At 46.7% G+C, this 15,987-nt stretch overlaps 1 protein-coding gene across 1 annotated transcript in view; it reads left to right on the forward strand.

Moving 5' to 3' along the window:
• The window catches only part of F8 (coagulation factor VIII), a 595,138-nt gene that overhangs the window by 426,385 nt on the left and 152,766 nt on the right, over positions 1–15,987 (forward strand). The window contains exon 20 of the mRNA XM_063432427.1: positions 10,997–11,068. Within this exon, the coding sequence (XP_063288497.1) occupies positions 10,997–11,068 (72 nt within the window). The remainder of the gene's footprint in view (positions 1–10,996; positions 11,069–15,987) is intronic.

Below are 15,987 nucleotides of genomic sequence, written 5' to 3' on the forward strand. Positions count from 1 at the left end.
CCAGTGATTTATAAAGAGGCAAAATGATATTCTCGTCCCGAGAATGAATGCCCTTTTTCATGCATGACAATACCCTACTGGCCTTGGCCACTGCTGATTGACATTGCACATTGTTGCATAGTTTGTTGTCTATAACAATTCCCAAGTCCTTTTCGTGTGTTGTTATCCCTAATTCGCTTCCATTAAGGGCATACGTTGCTTGTGTATTCTTTACGCCGAAGTGCATAACTTTGCATTTTTCAACATTAAATTTCATCTGCCATTTGAGTGCCCAGTCCTCCAGTCTATCTAAATCCCTCTGCAGCAAAGTAATATCTTGCTCACATTGTATTATTTTACAAAGTTTTGTGTCATCTGCAAAAACATGGTTGTATCATCAATCTAAAAAAAAAATCACAGCTTCTACCAACACGAAAGATCCAATTGCTGGGTTTCCTTGTGGTTTCCAAAACATTATCGCTGCATTTACCTCTTCTAAAAAGACAGGATCATAAGGGAAACCTTTTTCCTCCAACAAGAACCACAGTGCACTTACATCCTCGATTCCAGCAGTAAAATGAGCAATAAGGCCACTACAATGGAAGATCTTATCACATTGGACAAGAAGGGATGAACATTTGGATCTAGAATTCAGCCTGTCGTTACCAGTCCGGGGATCAGTTAAATTGCTGGAAGCAGTCAAGATTCCTGTTTATGGGTTTTCCATTACATCAGAAAATAATGTATAGTACTCACGAGAGACGCGTCAAAACAAGGATGGGGAGATCATCTTCTGTCTCAATTCCATCGGGGGCGGTGGAATCAAGAGGATCCATGTACAGGGGGATTCATGGCAGTTTGGTATGCCATTAAAAGCATCCAAGTTCTGGATTTCGAAGAAAATCGTGAAAATCCAATCAGAAAACTGCACTACAGTAGCCTATATCAATTATCAAGGCAGAACAAGGTTTAAAAAAAAGTCATATTCTCTATGGGAATGATGTGGTCACAATAAAATCTGGTTTCCCTCTCTACAGTCCACAAAAAAGCAAAAAAAAAGATTGTGGCGGGTGATCTCAGCAGGAATAAGTGATCTCAAACAAACTGTTAACTCCAACCAGAGATTTTTTTCCAAAACAGTGGAAAAGTTCGGTCTACCTGTAATAGACCTCATGGCAAGAAAACTGAACAGAAAAGTTCCTGTTTTCGCGTTGCTTTTCAGACAAGACAATCCCTATTTCCTGGACAGCATGTCAATCCCATGGCATTTTAGTCTTGCTTACCAGTTTCCTCCGATTCCATTGATTCTGAAGGTACTGCAGAAGATCGGAGCAGACTAGGCACAAGTTCTTGCAATCGTGTCTAATTGGTCAAACAGGAGCTGGTTCTTTGCATTAAGATAAATGGCGCTAGAATCTTGGGAACTCAGATAATCTATTGGAGAACGTTTTTCTTTCAGTTTTTCTTGACTGTTGCAAGGCTGATTTTGCAGAGTAAATGTATACTGGAAAGTCTGTTTAATGTAATTCTGAACTCTACTAGAAGATCAAGTTTCTTCATTGGTGTATTAGTAATGAATGCATTCAGTGTGATCCATCTATCAAGACTATTCTACAGTTTTTACAAGGGTTTGAAACTGGTCAGAGTGTTTCTACCTTGAATGTGCAAACAGCATCTCTTAGCCATATTTACTTAAGGATTTTGCTTCTTATCTGTTGATAAGTAGAGATGTCCCGAATGGTTCGCTGGCGAATAGTTCCTGGCGAACATAGCATGTTCGCGTTCGCCACGGATGGCGAACATATGCGATGTTCGGTCCGCCCCCTATTCGTCATCATTGAGTAAACTTTGACCCTGTACCTCACTGTCAGCAGACACATTCCAGCCAATCAGCAGCAGACCCTCCCTCCCAGACTCTCCCACCTCCTGGACAGCATCCATTTTAGATTCATTCGGAAGCTGCATACATTTTTTTTATTTTTTTATTTTAATTCTTTATTTTTGCAGTGCATGGAGGTATAACAAATGAGCATGTGGTACCCCAACGGCATTCCTCGTGCTTTTCAAGTAACAATTGTAACAATAGGGTATATGTTAATACGTGCACATTTTATATGTTTGTCAGTCAGATTCAACAACTTGGTAGTGTTTAGACAGGCTTAGACAATTTAAGAACATCTTTGAATTTAAACAGGCTTAAGCTTACGTCATAGTGAATACGTTATATTAAGCAGTGCGTGAGTATATAAATCTACATATTGAGAACTAGGGTGAGGCTATCTATGTCTGAGGTGGTTAACTATGATTGGCCCTGGCATGTTTGTTAGTCTGGCCTGCATGGTTGTCTGGCATGAATAAAAGTAGCATGTTTCCACTATATTAGTAGTTAGACTAGTTTGCACTAAAACATGGAAGACATCCTAGTATGAATCGTGATCAACTGCTCTCAGAGACTATGCATTGCGACATGTATATGATGTGGAAAGGTTAACTGTTATGACTGTCTATAGACGAAGTGGCTTTAGCTGCACCTTAAGGATCACCAGTCCGTGGGTGCTGTATCTCTGCGACTGCTATTCAGGAGCCATAGATTGCCGGGTATTGTTGCCAATGCTATTCAGGAGCCATAGATTGCCGGGTTTTGTTGCAAATGCTATTCGGTGGGTGAGTCCTGTAGCCTCCTGGTGGGCTAGATTCCATAAAGCCCGGTGCTGGCCCTCCAAAGGCATGGTACTGCCCAGTCATCCTATGCCCGTTCGGGGCCTGGGTCTGAGGCTGGCGCATGGAGCAGCACTGCAGTGCTTGGTAAGGATGCCGGTCCGGTCTCGTATCTGCAGAAGGGGCTGTAGCATCCTGTGAGGGGTTTGTAGCATCCTGTCAGGGCTCTGGGTCGGCCCCGGGTCCGGTCCGGTGCCTCTCGTCTCTCCGCGTGTGCCTCAGAGGCCTTTTTATCATAAGCTTGGGAGTTCATTTCCTCTGGTGGCGAGGGGTTCGCTTGCGGCGTGTGCGGTACATCGGGGTGGGCCCTCTGCCACCCTTACGACTGGGTGAGCTGTCTGTTTGTACAGCAGGAGCTTGGGGATGAAGTGTGCTCATGGTGTGTCGCCCTCCCGTTCCCTGCTCCTTTACCTCCTGGGTTGTTGGGGGTGGCGGTTGTTCCAATCGCTTGTATAGTTTGACCCAGAAGTCATTGCATATCTTGTCAAGGCGTTTGAGCGCATCTTCCACGTAGTTGCCGTCTAGAGGCTGAGGAGTTGGCCTAACCAACCAGGACGCGGCCGCCATTTTATTTGTCTCTGTGCCGTTCCCATCGGCTCCCCGGGGGATGGCAGGATGCGGTATAGTCGTGTGCTCTTGGTCGGTGGCGACCGGGATGAACCCCACCGGTCCATGGGGGGGGAACGGGGTTCCACACTGGCATGTTCAGCTTGGTGTGCTGGTCGGGGAGCGGCCATCTCCCTCACACCATCCCTGCTGGTAGGCCGCAGCTTCCAAGTTCGTGGGTCCGGTGAGTAACACCGCATGTTTGGTATCTACATATAGTACTCCCGGTCATCTGTCATTTGGGCTGCAATTTGAGTCCGGTTTTGGCCTTTGTCAGTGTTTCAGGGCCTGCCAGGGCACAGTGTCACACCAGTGCAACTTATATGTGGTGTAACAGTAGTGTACATTAAAAAAAAAAATTGAAATTTGACTATGAAATAATAGCAGTCAGTTTCCTTCCCACGTGTGCATTTCAGGGCCTGCCAGGGCACAGTGTCACACCAGTGCAACTCATATCTTGTGTAACAGTAGTGTACATTTAAAAAAAAATACAGGGGGCTTGTTGTCACCTTTCGGGGACCTTTGGTGTTGTACGTGGCTGGGTGGAGGAAGAGACCTTCAATGACATCAGTGAGGACAAGGAACGGGACATGGCTAGCTTGGTATCCAACCTTGTGCAAATGGGGAGTTTGCAGTTGTGCAAATGGACGGTTTGTGGTTGTTTGCGGTGCGTTAAACGGGGAGTTTGGTCTGTCACTGTGAAGCGGGCATAACCCTTACACTACCTGATCGATACAACATCATACCTGATGTTTTAAACCACGTTATTCCAAACAATTTAGGAATGTTAGGTGATTTATGCCCTTTATGGATTAAAACCAGACTCTGCATCAACTATGTAATTTTCCATGGGAGTTTTGCCATGGATCCCCCTCCGGCATGCCACAGTCCAGGTGTTAGTCACCTTGAAACAACTTTTCCATCACTATTGTGGCCAGAAAGAGTCCCTGTGGGTTTTAAAATTCGCCTGCCTATTGAAGTCTATGGCGGTTCGCCCGTTCGCGAACATTTGCGGAAGTTCGCGTTCGCCGTTCGCGAACGGAAAATTTTATGTTCGCGACATCTCTACCAACCACATGCGGCAATCTTAGACCAATCTCATTACTAAATGCAGATTGTACGCCAAATATTAGCATCCAGATTAAAACTCTTATTGCCAACATTAATATCAGATGAACAAGCAGGATTTGTACCAGGTAGACAAGTTGGGGACAACACCAGATACTGTATGGATATGATAGACTGGGCCACTCATAGCGTACAAAGCGGCATACTCATTGCACTTGACGTGGAAAAGGCGTTTGATCGCTTAAATTGGGATTATATGACCGCGACACTAAAAACCTTTGGGTTCTCACAAACATTTATATCCAGTGTACTTGCATTATACACCTCCCCTTTGGCCAAAGTGTTTAATTCAAACTTCATGTCTAGACGATTCTTCATAACTAATGGGACTCGTCAAGGATGTCCACTTTCCCCTTTAATATTCATTTTATGTCTTGAACCTTTAGTGCAAAATATAATAAACAGTCCCCTTTTTCCGGGACTGAAATCCACAGCAGGGGAGAAAATAATAGCCCTCTTCGCAGATGGCATAATGCATTTTCTTTCGCAACCAGAAACATCCATCCCACACCTCCTAAACACATTAACAACTTATGGACGCGTATCTTACTATAAAAATAACATCACAAAAACCCAAATTCTACCAATCAGAATACAGACTTCATTAAAAGATAAACTATATCCATTTGAGTGGTGTAAAATCTTTATTTCCTACTTAGGGGTTAAAATAACGAAATCCAGACAGCACACGGTAAAGGAAAACCACAAGGTAGTTCACAACAACATAACCAAACAATTAGTCATTTGGGCAAAATTAGACACCTCTTGGATAGGAAGAATTAATTCGCTGAAAATGATGATCCTTCCTCTTATCTTATATTTATTTCATACATTACCTATCACCCTGGCCAATTCACTACTCAAATAATTTCAGTCTACCATCAATGCCCACATCTGGAAGAAAAAACATCCACGGGTCTCCTTTCATTCGATCTGGCTATCCTTTCACAAAGGAGGACTAAATGTCCCCAATATTAAAAACTACTATGGAGCAGCAATTTTAGCACAGTGTCTAGATAAAATGACAAACAGAACTAAACCAATGTGGCTCCAATTTGAATCCGCGTGCACCGGCCTAAACCAGATCTCTGGACAACATCTAGGCACAAAGGCACCATTGTGCTGCCATGTACAAACAGTGATACTTTGACGCATGGTTCTGGACAGTTTAAAACCCTGCAGAAAGCGGCATATCAAAGGATCCTGATCGACCGGAGTGTCGTGAATCGTACTATGCATCGTCGAAATCGTGGAACATATCCCGTTAATGGAACGGTCCGATCGGCCCGTAGCGAAAAGGTGTGATAAAGATTCTGCATCGAGGAGATAGGGGTAATAAAGGGATCGCAGTCCCTTCTCATACACATCGACTCCAGGTGTGCCATGTGGATAAGTAATTTCGGTGAATACCTGGAGTCCCATAATAGGTCTCTAGTTGGTTGTGATAGTCCCTCGACGTTCCAGTCTCCCCTGAAAGACTCCTAGCCACCAACTCCAGACGCTCCTGCATTATCAATGGATGATGTTCTCCTTTTGGATCTGCCCGAAGGTAAGTTAAACTGAAGGAGCAGAGGATGGTCCCGATTAAGGACAACCATTCTGAGTGTTACGCTTGACTCCTTTACCGCGGTGATGAGTACTATCGAGGTCTTCGCTATTCTGATCCCAATTTCATAGGTGTGTCCGGATCTCAGGTAGTGAGCTTTCAGCCGGTAGTGAAGCGGTCCTGGGAAATAGTCGAAGGGTTATGGTACCTTTCCGCAGTACCTGCGAATATCCTAACGAATCGTCGCTATCAATGATGTGGGATGGTGTAATGCACCAGAGGTGGAATCTATTCCAAAGTAGAGGAACTGAATCACTCGAAGCTGGGACCGAACCAACTACTCTCCGTTCACTATGAATCCCAACAATTCCTGAATCTGTAATCATAAATCTTGTCTGTAAATGTAGTCAGGAATTGGATTTGCAAAAATCAGTAAGTCGTCTAGGTATGCGACAGCGGATACCCTTTGCTCTCAAGTGACCGGCCTCAGAACTTCATGAGGCACCATGTGAACCAGTAGGTGCCCTTCAAATCCACCCTTGCGAACCCGTCGTTTTTGAGGAGTAGATCCCCTAAGAGATGGATACCTTCTTGAGGTGTCAGTACGCCCCAAAATCATTGGGTTGGCGTAGGTTGATGATTGGGCGATAGTCTCCTGTCTTCTTCCCTACTACCAAATCGTTGCCGAGATAGTTCTGATTGTCTGGACCGAACTCTACGGTACCTTTGGCTGAACGGGGCTTGAATTTCCTTGTCTATGGGTGATATGTGGGCTTCGCTGCCCGTAGAGGGGTTGGACATATGACCTGTACCGGAGTACTGGTTGGATGGGCAGAAGGGTTGAGGCGTGGGTTGATGTCTGGGCCTGAGGATCCGAAACGGCTGGTTGACCGACAACTCTGCCGAACCACCCTGCCGTGCCTTTTTCCTGGTGGTATACTGGCCCCCGCGTTCCTTGAGCTCTGCGATAAATGGTTTTCCAAACAATAGTCTGTCCGTCTGAGGTCCTCGCGCTTTCGTCCCTAACTTCAATAGTTTGAAGTCCATCTTTAATCGGGCTGCTTTGCGCCGTTCTGTGCATCTATCTTCCTTGCATTCCCCAACCTACATATTGCCCTTTTGCACCCATTCCCTCACATCGTGGGCTTCTAGAGGTGAGTCTTGGGTGGGGGCCAGGTCCGCAAAGTATAGAATGTTTTCCAGGGGCTGATTATGTCCAGTATTTTATCCTAACTCTTTTTGAGTCCTTCTCCTACACCCTTACATGGACCCCGGTCTGATCGGGACATAAATATCACCACAGTGATATCGAACTCCAGGGTGAGGGCTATCTTGTTCGGTAAAAGAGGGCGTGGGCATTCCACCCTCAGCTTGTCTTGGACTTCTTTTCCTATAGGCCTCCTGAGCCAGAAGTGGGCAAAGTGTGCCCGGTGCTCTGGTAAACCCCATTCGGATGACCCTGGGTGTCGGTTGGTGCGTGAGTCAAAACCAGAGTGTCCAATGTGCCAAAGAAAAGCCTTTCTTGCTAGGTGGGTCCTGTCACTCTCCCTCTTCAGATGGAGACTCTTCTGCTCTCCATTCTTCCATGATCTCCAGAGAAGGGGGAGGGATGAAGTCCTCGTCCTCTGATGATGGAGCCTGAGATGGTTAATTGACAGGACGTTTTGAGAGGCGGCTCCGCTAAAACAGGGTGTTCCCTTTCCCTTTTGGAGAAGCTGCGGTGGAGCCCTTCCAATGGTGTTTAGATGATAAGGTGTCCGACCTAACGTTGTCGGTATCTTTAGCTTCCATTGGTGGTGGTGCCGTCGCACCCGCCCTGTCGGGTGGGTTGTCAGCACCCATATTGGTGAGGGCTTCTTTTACCAAAGCTGCCATGGCAGCCTTTAATCCTTGACTGAAAATCGGTCAGGGATATATAGGGGAGTCCGACATGTTGGGTCACACCCTTTCGGTCTGTGGGGGACTGGACAGTACAACCGAATGCTTATTGCCACTCAGTGGGCCTCCACGTATAACTGGGGTCACCCAGAATTTCAGTCAATCAGTACCACTTTTGTAAAATCCGGGGAGGGGTCTGAGGAGGGGGTCACCCTCAATAAGACCGGGATGAGCGGTCCGCAATGTCGGGACGTAGCCCATGTATGGGAGGCGTGGTAGCCTCAATATGTATTATCCAAGGAGGTCACCCTTATATGGCCTAGTATTGTGGAGTTTTTGCGGCACTGTGAGTTCTCCTTCTCGGTTAAGGGAAGGGCATAGATCCCCCAGTTGAAACATAGGTGCCGAAATACATGCATCTAGTGCACCCTGGTCTGTGCATACAATGAAAGAGCATACTCTGAAGGTAGAAGCCCTTGAAAGGGCGTGGGGGTCACCCCATCTGGCAGGGGGGGATCACCCCTTTGTATGTATGCAACTAGCACTGGAGTAAGACTCGCTTGGGGGTCACCCAGCGTAGGGGGGGTCACCCCTGTATGTATGTCTCTTATGGCATGTTGGGACACTCTTTCGGTCTGTGAGGAACCGAACAGGTAAAGGTACGGTAGTACACTTATTGCCACTTAGTGGGCCTCCACGTACAACTGGGGGTCACACAGAATTGTTTCAATCAGTACCACTTAGAGATTTCCTGGGAGTGGTCTGTGGAGGCGGTCACCCTCAATAAGACCGGGATGAGCAGTCAGTAATGTCAGGACGTAGCCCGTGTATGGGGAGGTATGGTAACCTCCAAATTATCCAAGGGGTCAGCCTTATGGGATATAGTACTGTGGAGTTTTGGCAGCACCGTGAGCTCTCCTTCCTGGCTCTGTCGATATATATGTATCCAGTGTGCCCCGGTCTGTGCATACAGTAACAGATCGTACTCTGTGGATATGAGCCTGTCCTAGGGCGTGGGGGTTCACCCCAGTATATGTATGTCACAAGTACCGGAACAAGATTCGCAGGGGGTTCACCCCAGTATTTGTATGTCACTAGGACAGGAACCAGATTCGCTTGGGGGTCACCCAGCGGAAGTACCACAATGTCACTTTGGGCAGGTTTCTGCCACGCTTGGGGGTCACCCAGCATAAGGGGGGGTCACCCGTGTTAATCACTCCATCATGTGCCTCCACTACTGTGTGCTGGGAATTGAATCCCTGTGGGGAAGGAGTGTATTCAGTGGTTGTGAGGTCCAGTGGTAGTAGGGAGCTAGGTAAGTTAGCAGCTCTATTTAATCTCCCTGCCAGCAGATAAAGCATCCACTATATGCCCACAGCAGGGAACAGTCCATTCATAATCCTCTAGACGCACAATAAAACTTTTGTTCAACATGACAATTGTATATAACAGACATATAGCCAGCAGACATGAGTACTGCATCCACTATATGCACAGAGCAGGTATCAGTCCTACATAATCATTCAAAGTTACATATAAAAAAATTATTCCACATGCCAATGATATATGACAGTATAGAGCTCGGCAGTGAACATCCCATAAATAATCCTCCAGAAAAGGACTTGTAAAACTTTTATTTTGCAGGAAAAATATTTAAACCGTACAGATCTAGCTGCCAGTTCGTGGGAATCACGAACCGGCTATAACAAAACGGCTGACGTGAATCTCGCGAGAGTCACGAGATTCAAGATGGCCGCCGTTCGCACACAAATGTGCTGCGCAGCCCGTCGGTGTAGTACAGAGTCCCCGACACCCCCGACCCCCATAGACCTGCCCTGAAGTCCTGGCACCAGAGCAAACCAAGCGTGATCGCGGTAAAATGCCACGATCCGTGCGAGGCTAAAGCAGAGGATGTCCTAAGACAAAGTGCCAGCAGAAGACAGCTCTTAAAAACATAAAAGCAACAGCAAATATCAGGGTAGAAAACAAATCTATTACCAAAATGTAAAAGGAACTTAGCAATTATCAGGGTAGAAAAACCAAAGCTAATACCAAAATGTAAAAAGAAACTTAGCAATTATCAGGGTAGAAAACAAATAAAGTACTAAAATGTAAAAGGAACTTAGCAATTATCAAGGTAGAAAACAAATACAGTACTAAAATGTAAAAGCAACTTAGCAAAATATCAGGGTAGAGTAGGGGGACGGTAACAGGGGCTAAATACCACACCATAAACATTCAGATATAATGATGAATGCAATATAAATGAAAAACTGTAGATTAGATTAAGATTTTATTTATATTAAATTCTTTCATATATAAATATTTGATGTCAAATGGAATCCCTGTTTCTCCAGAACAAAATGAAATATAATAAGTGTGGGTGCACTAAATATGAGAGGTAAAGAATGGTTGAACAGACATATAGTAACATTCTAGGTTTTGTTTTGATTTTGTTCAAGTGCCTCCGTCCATAAGCGGTTAAATACATTTTAATTTCATTTTACCGTGAAACTAAAATTTTAAAAGTAATCATTTGGTGGTATCATGTGGCTGAACTCTGTATTACACTTGTAATTTGTGTTTAGCCTCAAAAGAGCCTATTTATTTTACTCATTAATAGGAATATGTCTACATGGTTTACTCCTTTATATATGGGATCATAGTTGTTACATATATACATATTCTTATTAGTGCTTAGGAAGATTTAGGGACATGGTCAAATTTATGTGTATAGTCTGGCACCCCATCAACTTAAAGTTACCAGCCGCCACTGCTAATAAATGTTATTGCTAATATTGTTTTTCAAGCAAAAAGTATATAGAAATAAAGAGATTATTTGATAACTTGATTTACCTCATACTTGTTATGTTGCCTATTTTTAATAATGCTTGCGTTCCTCACTGCTGCGCAAGTATTTTATCAGTTGTTTTATTAGAACTAATCTTCACAACATAGGCTACACTTATAAAATTTGTTATACAGAGGACAGAAGGAAAGCAACTCTGTAAAAATTGGAATCTACTTAGAATATTATTGTGAATTGTATAGTTTTAGTACTGTCACATTTAGGCAAGGATGGTGTACAAAATTCAATTAATGTACTTAAATTAAAGCTATGTGTATCATTTGTGTTTATAGGATGTCGACAGCCACTTGGCTTGTCATCTGGAAAAATCAAGAATGCTCAGATTTCTGCTTCAGGACATTACGGTAAGAAACTTGAATGTAGCACTGCACCCCAACGTTGTTGAATATTTACTACTAAAAATTCCCAGATTTTACTATTTACATAACGTAAAGTCAAGATTTTATTAAAGACACGGAGGCGAGTATTATGCATAACTCTTTCTTTATTTCCTCAGCAGCAAAGATAGAGGAATATAAATATTATCAAAATGAAAGAAAAAACTGTATAGGCACACAGGCAACCAATCACATAACAGAGGAAGTAACTATAGTCCTGTGTCTCCCACAATCCCCCTCTTTCTTGCAAAACCGAAGACCAGGTAAGATGAACGATATCCCACTTGACCAGAACAGGAAAACGGGAACAATGCGATAACTTCAAGCTAAAAAAGACAGAGAAATATGGTAATTTCCAAACTCGAAACTGCAGACTTACCAAGTACAATCGTCGGGAGTCATAGACAAAAACTAAACTCTGAAAAATAGAAAAATATAATTAATATAATCAATATAAAACTGCATAAAGACATACTTAATTACATAAAGACAGACCAAATTGCAACATACCTGAAGAGTCCAATAGCATCTCACATCTAAATCCCACACCGGGAGGGTGGGAGGGAATAATACTCGCCTCCGTGTCTTTAATAAAATCATGACTTTATGTCATGTAAATAGTAAAATCTGGGAATTTTATTAAAGACACGGAGGCTCATATTATGCAAGTTTAAAGCTGCGCTATCACCCGAGATGCGATGTGTTCAATTGGTCTGAAATAGAAGTCACGAAAGGTCGATTCTCGAGACCAATCCGCCGCTCGCATAATGTCCTCCAGACGACATCTGACTGTAGATGCTTTCGAGGCCATAGCACCACCCACAGAATGAGGTGTAAATACAGAGGTGTCTATACCCGCTGAAGATAAAAGCCAACGCACCCAACGTGCCAGGGTTGGTGTTGAAACAGGCCGGTGAGGCGCTTTAAAGGAGATGAACAGGGCATGCAGATCGGATGAACGAAGGGATCGTGTAGCGTCCAGGTAAGCTTTAAGGCAGTCCACCGGACAGAGCGCCGGACACCCTGAGAATCTTGGGTACGTGAAAGACTTGGATGCAGACTTAGTCCTCCTGGAAATGTTGAAAGTAACACCTTCAGGAGTGAAGACAATGGCGTCCCAATCTAGGGCCCTGACGTCGGAGACCCTCTTACATGAAATCAAACAGAGTAACATCACTAGTTTGGATGACAATTGCTTGAGAGTCAGTTCCTGGTTAGGGTACCACGATGATAGGAACTGCAACATCACGTTGACGTCCCAAAAGGCAGAAAAGCGAGGCCGAGGAGGACGAGCGAGGGGAATACCCTTGAGAAGGCGACATACGAAAGGATGCCTGCCGACAGGTGCACCGTTTAAACCCTTATGACCGGCTGAAATAGCCGAGCGGGAAAGGTTGATCGTGCGGTATGCCATGCCCGAGTCAAACAGGAATGTGAGGAACTCCAGGATCAAATGGAGAGGGGCAGGTACGGGATCCATTGCCCGTTCCATGCACCAACCAGACCACGACTTCCATGAAGATCGATTAGCTGCTTGTGTACCCGGAGCCCAGGCGTTATCGAGGAGCAGGAGAGTTGTCCGTGGAACGTCTGGGACAACCCAGGGTCCCCAGAAAGGAACCACGCTACCAGGGGCAACTGGTGCTGCAACACCAGCCCGTGTGAGTTCCCATCCGGATCCAGAAGGAGGTCCTGGAAGACCGGTATCAATCGAGGGTAGTCTATTGACAATTCCATCAAGCGAGGGAACCACGGTCGGGATCTCCAAAGAGGGGTGACTAGCGCCAGACAGCAGTCGTGGCGAACCAATTTCGAGATTGTGCGAGCGATCATGTTGAATGGGGGAAAGGCTTATAGGTGACCCCGCAGCCACTCTTGGAGAAAAGCATCCGTCACTACCGCTGCCGGGTCCGGCCTCCAACTGTAGAACTCCGGCAGTTGAGTGTTCAGTCGGGATGCGAACAGATCCATCTTGAACCTTCCCCACATCTTGTCCAGGCTTTGGAACACCAAAGCGTGTAAGTGCCAATCCCCAGAGTCTCTTAAGTGTCTGGAATTCCATTCCGCTCCCGAATTGTCCAGACCCGGGATGTGTTCCGCCGTCACCGAGACGTTGTTGTAGAGGCAGAACTGCCAGAAATCTTTTGCCAAAATCGCCAACATCTTGGATTTGGTTCCCCCTAGGTGATTTATGTAGCGGACAGCCGACACATTGTCCATCTTGAGAAGAACGCAGCAATTTGCCCATCCTGGGGTAAGGCTGCGGATCGCGAAGGCCCCTGCCAGGAGTTCCAAGCAGTTGATGTGTAACGACTTCTCCATGTCGGACCATCTGCCTCCTGTGGAAACGTCACCACAACGAGCACCCCAGCCATGTAAGCTGGCATCGGACTCTATCACCACGTCCGGGATGGAACTGAAAATGCCTCTCCCGTTCTACGCCTCCATGTGCGCCAATCACCACACCAACTCGTCCCTGGATTCCGCGTCCAAGCGTATCCAGAATTCGTAGGAGTGACCCGATCAGAGGTGTGAACCCTTGAACCGTTGAAGGGCTCGGTAATGTAGCGGGCCCGGGAATATCGCCTGAATAGAGGCCGCAAGAAGTCCAATAATTCTCGCCAATTGTCTGATGGACAAGTCCGAAACTTGACGAGCTCGCCAAATTTCCTTCTGGATGGCCTTTATCTTGGATTCCGGTAGGTATAGGAATTGCTGGACGGAATCCACTTGGAAGCCCAGAAACTCTATTGACTGGGCAGGGGTCAGGACCGACTTGTCCCAGTTGATCAGAAAACCCAACTTTTGTAAAAGGTTGATCGTCCATTTCAAATGTAACAGGAGATCCTCTTTCGATTGGGACAAGATCAAAATGTCGTCCAGGTAAATAATTAGGCGAATCCCCCGGGTAAGGAGGAACGCTACCACAGGCTTCATGAGCTTGGTGAAGCAACAAGGAGAGTCCGAACGGCAGGCGGGTAAATCGCCAACGCCGCCCGTGCCATGTGAAGTGAAGGTAGTCCCTGTATTCCAACGCAATGGGGACCGTAAAGTATGCGTCCTTCAGATCCAACTTGGCCAATCAGTCTGACTGACGCAGAAGGTCTCTGAGGCAGTGTATACCCTCCATCTGGAAGTGTTGGTAATGGAGGAATGCGTTGAGAGGGCGGAGAATTATCACAGGGCGGACCCCGCCCCCTTTCTTTGGCACCAGGAACAAATTGCTCGTAAAGCCTCGGGCGGCGAACGGCAATTCCTCTATGGTGCCCTTGGACTACATTTCCACGACTTCCGCGGAAATCATCTCATCTTGATCTGGCGCGAGAGACAACTCTCTGGGGGGATAAAACTGGACAGGCATGGAAACAAACTCCAGACGATATCCCCTTACGCATTGCAGTACCCAAGCATCTGAGGTGATATCTGCCCACCCTTGATAGAACAAGGCTAGCCTCTCCGCTACCCATACATGAGCGAGAGGGGAAGAAAGGGTACTCACTGTAAGGACGTCTGCTGGAGGCGCCACCACGGGGGTATCTGGAGCCCCAAGCTCTTCCCCTGGCTGGAAAGAAGGGAGGAGTCCTCGGATCTTGAAATCCCCGGGAGGGAAAGAAGGAACCTCTGGTTGCACGGAACGCGCCTCGGAAACCACGGCCAGGTGGACGGTGCCTGCTACGCCCGGCCCCTCCGAAAACCTTGGGCGCAAACATGCGTTTCATGTTCGCCTGTGCCTTATCAATTGCCGTAAAGGTCTTGACATAAGAACCCATGTCCTTAATGAAGGAGGTGCCGAATAGCAAGCCCTCATCAGCCGGATCAGGTTCCACCACAGTCAAAGCGGCCAATTTCGGATCGATCTTTAGGAGGATCGCTTTACGCCATATTAGCGTTCCCCAGCAAACAGCCTGTTGGACCCATCCAATGGCTACGTCCATATCCAAAACTGAGTCCCCTGTTCTGGCGGCATCAAGAAGCTCGTATAGCTTCGATAGGGGGCCCAGAGTATCCAGGATCTTGTCCTGGCATCCCTTCAGGGAGTGGTCAAGACCCTTCTTGGGTTTCCAGCCCGACTTATTCAGGAACTGGGCAATCTGGGGGTCAATGTCTGGGGTCTTACAGGCTGCACCCGGGAGGGAATTTATTGCGACTTTCTTTAGAAAGGGGCGTGCGAATACGTTTAGCCACATACTGGGCGATATGATCTGGAGGAACCCATTCAGCGCACCGGGGGTGACGTAGGTCATCCGGGTCGAACAGGATGTTACCCTGTGGGTCAAAAAGTGTTTTGTTATCCCCAGAGGGGCCCAATACTTGACCCCGGGCGTTGGCAGAGGACCCCGAGGGGGTTACACCCGTAAGGGGCAGATCCTCGCCAGATTCACCCTCGTCAAAGGAGTCGTACTCCATAATGTCGGATTCATCCTCCACACTCCGGTCGGTATCCGACCCATCATCCAGGGCTCTAGCCCATTTCCACAATCTAGCCTTTTTAGCCCGGCCAGGGGCTCTTTTGCGCGTGGGATGCGCGCTATCCGTGACCGCCTCCAGCGTGTCTGTCATGGCACGCAACACCTGCATCAAGGAGTGGGAGCCGACATGTCTAGACTTGGCCTTTGCCTTACAGGCTCCAGGCACAGTCTGTGCAGGGGAAGGGGACCCCACACCCAGGGGAGCAGGGGTGGCCAATGAAGGCAAAACCATACAATGTAGGGACTGTGAAAAGGAGGAGGAAACAGCTCCCATGGCTGAGGCAATAGCCTTCTGCAGGGAAGAAGCCATAGTGGCCTCTAGCAGGGCCTGAAACTCTTGGGAGGCCATAGCACCCTCAGCATTATCCATGTGAAAATCCCCAGAGGGACTTGCAGGCCCATCCTCCCTATCCTGCA

The sequence above is a fragment of the Pelobates fuscus genome, chromosome 9 (genome assembly GCF_036172605.1).
Source record: "Pelobates fuscus isolate aPelFus1 chromosome 9, aPelFus1.pri, whole genome shotgun sequence".
NCBI classification, from domain to species: domain Eukaryota; kingdom Metazoa; phylum Chordata; class Amphibia; order Anura; family Pelobatidae; genus Pelobates; species Pelobates fuscus.